General features: G+C 36.9%; 1 protein-coding gene across 1 annotated transcript; it reads left to right on the top strand.

Annotated features, from left to right (window-relative positions):
• The first annotated feature begins 5235 nt into the window (after positions 1-5235).
• On the top strand, positions 5236-6180 carry LOC115500907 (olfactory receptor 9A4-like). Its single transcript, XM_030295668.1, is given in 1 exon segment — positions 5236-6180. A coding segment is annotated over 1 exon segment (945 nt).
• The last annotated feature ends 4978 nt before the right edge of the window (positions 6181-11158 follow it).

Below are 11158 nucleotides of genomic sequence, written 5' to 3'. Positions count from 1 at the left end.
CATTCATGAAGATGTCTTTTGTGGATGTGTGTTTTCTTATAGCTTGGGAAAATATCTAAGAGTGAAGTTGAATTATGGCTTTGTAGGGTAAGTGTATGTTTACTTGTTGTTGTTTATATCACCAGCAGTGTACGAAAGATCCAGTTTCTCCACACCTTCACCAACACTTCATGTGGTCAAAATCAATTAAAGATATATGCTGGCATTTGTGTCTGAATTCTCTATTCTATTTTATTGGTTTATGTCTGTTGATCTAATCATAGTATGTAAGTAAGATAGTGTTTTGATTACTGTAACTTAAATTAAGTTGTAAATAAGGTATTGTGAGTCTCCCACCTTTTTTGTTCTTTTTCAAAATTCTTTTGGCTCTTCTTAGTTCTTCATAGTTGCATAGAAATCTTAGAGTCAGCTTTTCAATATTAAAATAAAAACTTCCTGGGATTTTGAGTGACACTTTATTGAACCAGAGACAAATTAAAAAAAGGCATTTTAACAAAATCCAAGTTTCTGATTCATGAAAACACAATGTTAATTTATTTAGGTATTTCTCAGTTTGTATCAGCAATGTTTTATAGTTTCAAGTGTATAGTCATGTACAATTTCTTGAATTAATCTCTTAGTTTTTCATGGTTTTGCATCTTATAATTTAAAATTTTTATTTTCATCTCTAGTTTCTTGCTAGAATGTAGCAATACAATAGATTTTTGTATATTGAGGTCTTTATCCTGTGGTCTTGGTAATCACCTTTTACTTCTAGAAGGTGTTCCTTTTTTTTTTTTTTTTTTTTTGCAGATCTCTTAGGATTTTCTGCATATTGGATTATGTACTCTACAAGTAAGTAGTTTTTTTTCTTTATTTGCTAACTGTATGCTTTTAATTTCATTTTCTTGCCTTATTGCATTAGCTAGGATGTCCAGTTTAATGTTGAATAGAAGTGGTGAGAACAGATATCGTTGCCTTCCTCCCTATCTTGGAGGAAGAAATTAGGTCTTTCATCATTAGGTTTCATGTTACCATTATGTTTTTGGTGGACTCTATTTATGAATTTAAAGAAGGGCCCACTTGGGGCACCTAGGTGGCTCAGTTGGTTAAGCACCCAACTTCGGCTCAGGTCATAATCTCATGGTTGGTGGGTTTTAGCCCTGTGTTGGACTCTGTGCGGATAGCTCAGGCCCTGGAGCCCACTTCGGATTCTGTGTCTCCCTCTCTCTCTGCCCCTCCCCTGCTCACCCTGTGTCTGTCTCTCTCTCTCAAAAATAAATAAACATTAAAATATTTAAAAAAATAAAAAATAAAGAAGATCCCATTTGTTCCTAGTTTGATCAGAATTTTTCATCATTGGATGTTGATTTTAGTGAAATGCCTTCTCTGCTCCCATTTAAGTGCCCATGTGGTTTTTCTCTTTATTCCGGTTCATATGATGAATTATATTGATTAATCTCCTAATGTTAACCCAATCTTGCATATCTGGAGTAAAATCATCCCTTTGTTATGGCACATTATTCTCTTTAAGTATTGCTGGATTTTATTTTCTCATATTTTACTAAGGATTTTTCCTTTCATATTCAAAAGGGATCTTAGTTTCCTTTTCTTTCAGTGTCCTTGGTCCTTGGTATCAAGATTTAATTCTGACTTCATAAGATTAATGAGCAGTGTTCCCTTGCACTCAATTTTCTGGAAATTCTGTGTAGAATTGGAGATATTTCTTCCTTAAAAAATTGATAGAATATACCAGTAAAGCCATTTGAAGCTATAGTTTTCTGTATGGGAGAATTTATATAATGAATTCAATTATTTTCCATATTTAGGAAAACTTAGGAAATGTGTTTAATTTCTTTTGAGTCAGTTATGGTAATTTTTATCTTGCAAACATTTCAATAGGTTTTCCAATTGATTTCCCATGTGAGGTATCTTAATATTGTTCTCTTCAATTTTAAATGAATTTTCATTATATCATTGTTAGTAGTAGATCAGGAAATCAAGAGTGCTCTTATCACACAGTCTTAGTGTCAGTGTGAATCAATCCAAAATCTTTGGTGTATAATTTGGTTTTAATAGAAACCAATACCTTCAATGTATCTCTCTTTTAACCTAAAAGTGTCCAGTCTAGGGGTTTATTTCAGAAATATCAACTTGTATAGACTTATAAATGTATAGGGATGTTTATACCATCATTTTACACAATAAAATGTAAACAAGAGCAAACAATGATCAACAGAGGGCTAACTAATAAAGAATGGGTCATCCATATAATGGAACACTATGCAGAAAGAAAAAAGTGGTCAGCATGTGTAGATTTGGAGGACTATCTTTTATATATTGTTAACTGAGAGAGAAAAGGTTTCAGAATAGATTTTCACAAGATTTTCTATAAAGAATATGCAGATACATACTTATAAATTTTTTCTAATATTATATGGCAATCTAGTTGGGCTTGGCAACATCAGAAATGGCAAGGAAGATTATTCCCAAATTATACCCTTCTGCATCTATTGACACTCTCAGACTTAACAGGTATACTTCAAATGAAATCCCAAATCCAGATAAATGGTTGTAGCTGCCATTTTTTCTGTCTCGCTCTAGCATAAAGCAGACTTACAATTAACATTTGTCAGTTGGTTCAGGTTGTAAATATAACTGCCTACATTGGCTGTCTTTATGCTGTCCCGACTTTGAAGTGCCCAGCTGGCAAACATGGACACACCATAGAAATAAATGTAAGAATCTTGCTTGAATGCATACAGATGCATGTGTGTTCAGAAGAGTGGAAACCTGAGACAGTAGCAGAGAGTGAAGTACAATTTGGGGGCAGAAACTCTCCCCAGTTTTCTGGAAGGTCCTCAGAGTTAGGAGCAGGGGCCTCTCTATGAAATGAGTGAAGGAGCAAACAGGCTTTGTAGGGGATTTCTGGTGAAGTTAAGGCTTTGACTGAGACCAATATGCATGCTTTTAGGATATTGGTGCACATTTTAGATGTCAATTGTAATGTGTCCTATTGGGGGTTAGGGGATGATTTTTTCTCTGAATAGCTAAGAGAATCGGAGAAGAGTCTAGGATATAGGGCAGAAGGGGTAATCTGCTTAGAGTCTGAGATGTCTCTTGAATCCTAGACTTGGGGCCTTTGAGGAGACAGTTTTGGTATTGAAAGCCTGTGATTGGTGAGATTTCAGGTTTCTTCATTAAGCAAAAAGTTTCGAAAGTTCTGACACTTAATTGGTCAAAAAAGGGAATAACTAAAAGTTTGTTCTGCTTTCCGCAGTCTGATTGCTTAGGGACGCCCTGAACCTGGGCTAATTAAGAACAGGTACCTCAGTGACTAAGTCCCCTTGGGAAGGAGGGTAGTGGGAGGGAAGGAGAGAGAAAGAGACCCTCAGTTCCCACAATGCTGTTATTTCTGGACTTTTTCCTAAGCTCCTGTTGAGTAAGTTGCTGTGGCCCCTGTATATGCATCAGCAGTAGCCAGACAAGTTATCCAAGTCCTGGAGAGTCTGAGAAGGGTGGAGAGGCCCCTCCATGGGGGTGAGTATTTTCTCAGGTTTTCCCCTAGGAAGGAAAGAGTAGGAGAAGATCAGATTGGAGTTCTGAGCTTGGCTACCTGTTAGAACAAAGGAGGCCCAGAGCTTAAAGAGTGGTTGAGGACATCACCGAATCCCCTCTACACAGCAGAGAGCAGATTTATTTCTCCTCTGTTCCAATGTTAAAAACAGTCACTGCTAAGATTCTTCTATATTTTTTCACCCAGTGCTCAATACACAGACATTTTAGCAATGCAGATCACTGAGCCATCCCCACAATACTGTTCTTAACCTGTTTGCCCATGATTCCAACCTTCAGAGGCTTGGAGGAGGTGGCATGAGTAAGGGAAGTGAAGACGGGGAAATGGTAATGTGAGCCATGAAAGCAAATCAAGAAGAGTGGGCTCCACGGGGTATGGCCCGACTGCTTTAATGAGCATCAAGTACTATTTAACCATATAGCACACATCCAAGCAACCATCATGTAGGGAAATTTATCAGCATGACTTTATAGCTCAACAATAATATAGATATAAATATAGATGTAGATACAGACACAGATATAGATAGATATATACACACATGTCCCTGCCTTCATAGAGTTTATATTCTAGTATCATAGATGAACTGTGAATACATGCAATTAGATTTCCTGTCCTTCTTCCTTGCCTTATATTTATTCCAGCATGATGAATAGACTAGCATCATAATTGTACTTACTTGTCTTGCATATAGTCTGGCATCCACCCTCTCCTTGAATGTGAGCTCCATAGTGCAGGAATTTTTGTTTGTTCTACCCACTGCTGAATTTGCTTAATGTTCAATGAAGGAATAAAGTTAGTATACATATCAAATCAGGTAATAAAAAGTGCTACAAAGAATGGTAAAGTCCATAAGCTAGCAAGCCGTTCCTAATTGGTGTAGGATTACTGGATAGAATCCTCTGAGGAGATGACATTTGAGTAATAGGATTAAAAGTGAGAGGTCGAGTTCCAGAAAGACATCCTAAGGGCCTACTGGCCTCATATCTATCCTTGTCAGTGCCAGGTGCCACTTTTCCTCCCTCCCAGCACTTTGCAAATCACATGGAGTTAGAGAAGAATGATTCTTCCCTGGGAAATTATCTCAAGTTCTATAGTTCTCATTTATAGATGTTTCTGCTCTGTACCATGGAAGTTTACACTCTGGGGAAAGCAGGGGTGTTGGTCTTAGTCCTCTGCTGCTTTTCTACTGCCCCACGATAAGTCTAGACAGTACTAGTAAGGATGAGGCACAGGGTTCAATATTCCATGTTTTGAACATCACCTAGAACACCTTTCTATCATCTGCTACAATTAACATAAGAGGAAATGACACAATCCCAGGCCTGGTGTGGCTGATCAACACAGCTTCATAAGTGGCCAGTTTAACACTCTTATCCTCTGTCCCCTGAGAGAAGGCATATCCAGTGGTGTAAAAAAACAAGAAAGGGTTCTTATCCTCTATAGAGATGAAGGAGTCCTCATCTTCAAGACAGGTGATCTTGAGGTAGATTGGAGGTCACCACATTGAGGTGTGGCCTTGTGCAGAGCATTGCAGTCAGGGCTTTTCACCTGGTCTTCAGGTTGGAGATAGTTTCTCATCCTAACCTGTCTTCCTTCTCTTTGGAGAACAGGACCATGTGGAGCCGTGTTACCAGTCTTCGAGCTCTAGGTTTTTCAAAAACAGAAACAAGGAGTAAATGATGAACAATCTCTCTGGTGCCACTGAGTTCTGCCTTCTAGGCTTTCCCGGGTCCCAAGAACTACACCACACTCTTTTTGCCATATTCTTTTTCTTCTACTCAGCAACGTTAATGGGAAACACAGTCATCATCGTGATTGTCTGTGTGGATAAACGTCTGCGGTCCCCTATGTATTTCTTCCTTGGTCATCTCTCTGCCTTGGAGATATTGGTTACAACTATTATCGTGCCTGTGATGCTTTGGGGATTGATGCTCCCTGGGATGCAGACAATATCTCTGGCTGCATGTGTCACCCAGCTCTTCCTGTACCTTGCTGTGGGGACCACAGAGTTCGCATTACTGGGAGCGATGGCTGTGGATCGTTACGTGGCTGTCTGTAACCCTTTGAGGTACAACATCATTATGAACAGCCACACCTGCATCTGGGTGGTCATTGTGTCATGGGTGTTTGGGTTCCTTTCTGAAATATGGCCAGTATATGCCACATTTCAGTTTACCTTCTGCAAGTCAAATCTGTTAGACCATTTTTTCTGTGACTGAGGGCAACTGCTCAAACTATCCTGTGGTGACACTCTTTTCACAGAGTTTGTTCTCTTCTTAATGGCTGTTGTCATTATCATTGGTTCGCTGGCCCCAACAATAGTCTCCTACACCTACATCATCTCTACCATCCTCAAGATCCCCACAGCCTCGGGCCGGAGGAAAGCCTTCTCTACGTGTGCCTCTCACTTCATCTTTGTTGTGATTGGCTATGGAAGCTGCTTGTTCCTGTTTGTAAAGCCTAAGCAAACACAGGCTGCTGAGTACAACAAGATAGTTTCCCTGTTTATTTCTGTGGTAACCCCTTTCCTGAACCCTTTCATCTTCACCCTGAGGAATGACAAAGTCAAAGAGGCCCTTCGGGATGGTATGAAACGCTGCTGTCGACTGGTCAAGGATTGATTCTTCTATGTCAATTTTGTGTGGAAACACAGTAATCATTGGGGATTATTAAGTAACCTAGAAAACCCTAATTCCTCTCTTATCATTATCATCCTTTCAGAAGCAAATGGTATGTACAGTTTCCAGACAGGCCATGGAAGAAGACAAAGAAGATGAAAATGAAACCCATCTATGCTCACTAGAATCTCATTCATCAGTTCCTGCTGCTTCCACTATTGAACTATGGAAGCATATTTTTGGGAAGTGGGAGGAAGTAGAGAAAAGAAACACATATATTTTTGTAGCAATCTATAGCTCAGTTAATTTGCTTATAATCCCTTTCTCAAAATGTGTATCCTGATGGAGGAAGGATATGGGAGAATGCTAAGGGTGCAGGTCTGGAATAATTAGAGTACCAAGGAAGTGAAGCTCACTTTTGTTGTTGTTGTCACCATTGTTAAATGTTGTAGACTTTTTCTATATTTTGTCCAATTTCTTGACAAGATCGCCACATGTATTTTAAATATTGTGTTCTCTCTTACTCTTGTCGTTTATCGTGCGGTTTGTTCTGGTCCCATTCTACTGCAAAGTAAATAAAATGTTATATACATTTTTTTGCCACAGAAGCAACCTAGATTGGTGAGATGGGGATTGGAATACTTTTTTTTTTCAGTAAATCTTTGTGAAGTAAATATATGAAATATTTTGGGATGTTTGGGAATTGAGACAAATAAGAATTAAATGACTAATTCTACAGAGAATTAGCATTTTACAGCTGCTTAAATCAACTATTTCTAGTGAGACTGCTCCCAAACCCAGACTTCAGGCTTCATGATGCCTTTATTTCTTTGTCTCCCAAATCCATGTGTATTAGTACCTTTCCATAGATCTTCTCTGTGGGGAGCATCAAAGGAATGAGAAGCTACCCTCTTAACTCACAGTCCTTCAGGAATTCCAGGGCATGGCTATTTAGCAATGCAGTTGTAGGATATTCATAATGTTTGAGGAAGGGATTTGATGGAAGGTGTTGATTAAATGATAACACTCAGCACCTGAACTGGGTGGATATATTGAGACACCCAGCAGTGGATGATGGTGTTCCATAGGTTTGCAAAGAGTGCTGTGTAGGGATGCCTTCCATTTGATGAGGACAAGGAAGACCACCACATATGACCTAGTTGATTTCACCTCATATGGGCACTAGATGAGGTGTTGAGTGGGGCCTTAATCCAACCCATGTTCTGCTAGCCAACCAGTGGGTTGTAATGGGACTTCATTGGCTAGAGAAAGGGCTGAAGGTTGTCACAAAGGTATTCACCCACATCCACATTCATTTTCTGAGGTCTGTCAGTTTTTTCTCCTTCAGTAATGCAGAAAGGATGCCTTTTCTAATTTGTACAAAGGCTTTTCATAGCACAAGAATAGGAAATTTTATATATTTTTGGTGGGAATATAAAATATTTTGGTCCAAGTAATTAGACAGTAGGAAACTTAGTAAACATATGCTGTACATATATAATATTGCCTATTCTCAAATCTGTTGATTCTTTTTTCAGCTTTATTGAGTCTACTGATGAGCTTATGAAAGGAGTTCTTTTCCCCTCATGCAGTATTTTTTTTTTAATTTTTTTTTCAACGTTTTTTTTTTATTTATTTTTGGGACAGAGAGAGACAGAGCATGAACGGGGGAGGGGCAGAGAGAGAGGGAGACACAGAATCCGAAACAGGCTCCAGGCTCTGAGCCATCAGCCCAGAGCCCGACGCGGGGCTCAAACCCACAGACCATGAGATCGTGACCTGGCTGAAGTCGGACGCTTAACCGACTGCGCCACCCAGGCGCCCCTCATGCAGTATTTTTTAGTTTATAATATCTTCCTTTGATTCTTTCTTACAGTTTTTATTTCTCTACTGAAAACCCTTCTTGTTTACGCATGTTGGTCACCTTTTCCACTGCATCATTTTACATATTAATCCTAGTTACATAACTTTTACGGAAGTCAATATTTACTAGTATAATATTTTATTTATTTATTTATTTATTTATTTATTTATTTATTTATTTGGATTATAGTACTCTTTATTTTTAAATTGAAGTGCAATTAACATACAACATTACACTAGTTACAGATGTATGGTGTATTGTTTCAACTATTCTATACATTACTCAGTGTTTACCACAATAAGTGTAGTCAGCATACAACATTGCTACAATATGATTGACTATTCCCTATGCTGTGCTTTTCATCTTGGTGCTTACTTCATAACTGAAAGTCTGTACTTTTTAATCCTGTTTATCTATTACACCCATCTCCCAACCCGCCTCCCTCTGGCAAATACCAATTTGTTCTGTAGTGAGTTTTTTTGGCTTGTTTGTTTTGTTTTGTTCATTTGTTATGTTTTTTAAGACTCCACATATAAGTAAAATCATATGGTATTTGTCCTTCAATGTCTGACTTACTTCACTTAGTATATATTACTTTCTAGGTCCGTCAATACTGTCTCAAATGGCAAGAGCTTATTTTTTAACGAATGAGTACCATTCCATTTTACACACACACACACACACACACACACACACACCCATATATACATTTATCCATTCAATTATTAGTAGACACTTAGGTTGCTTTCATATCTTGGCTATTGTAAATAATGATGTAATAAACATAAGAGTGCATGTATCTTTTCTAATTAGTGTTTTCATTTTCTTTGGGTAAATATCCAGTAGTGGAATTACTGTATCATATGGTATTTCTATTTTTATTTTTTTTTAGAAAACTCCATACTGTTTTCTACAGGGGGTGCACCAATTTACATTCCCACTGATTGTGCACAAGGATTTCTTTTTCTTCACATCTTTGCCAACACTTGTTATTTCTTGTATTTTTTAACTTTGGCCATTTTGACAGGCATGGGGTGATATCTCATTGTAGGTTTGATTTGCATTTCCCTGATGATGAATGATATGGAGCATCATTTCATGTGTCTATTTGCTATCTGTAGGTCTTCTTTGGAAAAATGTCTATTCAGGACCTTTCCCTATTTTTAAACTGGATTATTTGTGGGTGTTTTTTTTTTTTTTTTTGCTATTCAGTTGTATTGTTTTTAAATAATAATTTAATAATAATTTTAATTTTAGATCATAACTCTTATCAATATATCATTTGCAACTATCTTCTCTCATTCAGTGGGTTGCCTTTACATTTTCTTGGTGGTTTTCTTCACTGTGCAAAAGCTTGCTTTCTTTCTTTCTTTCTTTCTTTCTTTCTTTATATTTTTAATTAATTTTTTTATTTTAAAAAATTATTTATTTTTTAATTTACACCCAAGTTAGTTAGCATATAGTGTAACAATGATTTCAGGAGTAGATTCCTTAATGCCTCTTACCCATTTAGCCCATCCCCCCTCCCTCAACCCCTCCAGCAACTCTCTGTTTGTTCTCTATATTTAAAAGTCTTTTATGTTTTGTATCCCTCCCTGTTTTTATATTATTTTTGCTTCCCTTCCCTTATGTTCATCTGTTTTGTATCTTAAAGTCCTCATATGAGTGAAGTCATATGATATTTGTCTTTAAAGCCTTTTTATTTTGATATCTTTGATTATTTTCATTTTAAAGTTTAAAACTTTTAAAAGTTCATTTTTTTTGATGATGCTCTATGACTTGCCATGTACATCTTAATTTAGAATTCATTTCAGATGTATACTAACAATGCCAGTTAGCTAGGGAAACATTACTCCTATGTAGCTCTCTCCCCTCCTTTTCTTACTGTTCTTACAGTGTCTATATAGTTGCAAGCTTAACAATACATTGTTACAATTACTACTTTATATTTTTTAATTTAAAACCTTTTTTACTTTATATATATTTTAAAGAACATGGAAGAAGAAAGAAGAGCAAGTATATATTTATAGCATTTGTTGTATTGTCCTCATTTACCTTTTCTGGTACTCTTAACTTTTTCCTCAGATTCAAGGTGCCATTTGGTGTCATTTTCTTTCTCCAGAACAGCTCTGCCTCTATCCACCTCCTTTGTGCTATTATTGGCAAATGTATTACATTTGTTTATGTTATCTATTCAACAATACAACTATTTACTTATTTTTTAATACAATTGCTTTTTAAATTAGTTAATAGTCAGAGAAAGACAGATATCATATTTTTCACTCATATGTGGAACTTGAGAAACTTAATAGAAGACCATGGGAGAAGGGAAGGGGGAAAATAGTTACAGAGACAGAGGGAGGCAAACCATAAGAGACTCTTAAAGACAGAGAACAAACTGAGGGTTGATGGGGGGGCGGTAGGGGAAGATGGATGGTGAGCATTGAGGAGGGCACTTGTTGGGATGAGCACTGGGTGTTGTATGTAAGTGATGAATCACGGGAACCCACCTCCAAAACCAACAGCACACTCTATATACTGTATGTTAGCCAACTTGACAATAAATTATATTAAAATAAATCAGTTAATAGAAGGCAGGGGAAGAAATATACATTTATACTGTCTTACATCATTACAGAATTACCCTTACCAATGCTGTTTCTTTGCATGTATATGGATTCTAATTACTTCCTGGGGTCATTTGCTTTTAGTTGGAAGAGATTTCTTCAGTATTTCTTATAAGAGGGGTCTGTTTTAGTTTATCTGGCAATGTCTCTTTTTGACTTTCATTTTTGAAAGATAGTTTTTCTGGATATAAGATTCTTGGTTGACTATTTATTTATTTATTTATTTATTTTTATTTAAGTATGGCTTGCACACAATGTTATATTAATTTCAGGTGTACGACATAGTTATTGACCATACTTTCTTCTTTCAGCACTCTGACTGTATCATCCCATTGCCTTCTGGTCTTAAATGTTTCAGTGAGAAGTCAAGCATTTAACCTTATTGGGGTCCTCTTTTCCCTGAGATGTCTTTCTTTTACTGGTTTGAATTTTTTTCTATGCCTTTTAGAAAATGCACTATTGTGTTTTAGTTTGTGGATTTCATTGAATT

This window comes from Lynx canadensis, chromosome A2, assembly GCF_007474595.2.
Source record: "Lynx canadensis isolate LIC74 chromosome A2, mLynCan4.pri.v2, whole genome shotgun sequence".
NCBI classification, from domain to species: domain Eukaryota; kingdom Metazoa; phylum Chordata; class Mammalia; order Carnivora; family Felidae; genus Lynx; species Lynx canadensis.
This window is presented reverse-complemented; position numbering and strand designations above follow the sequence as displayed.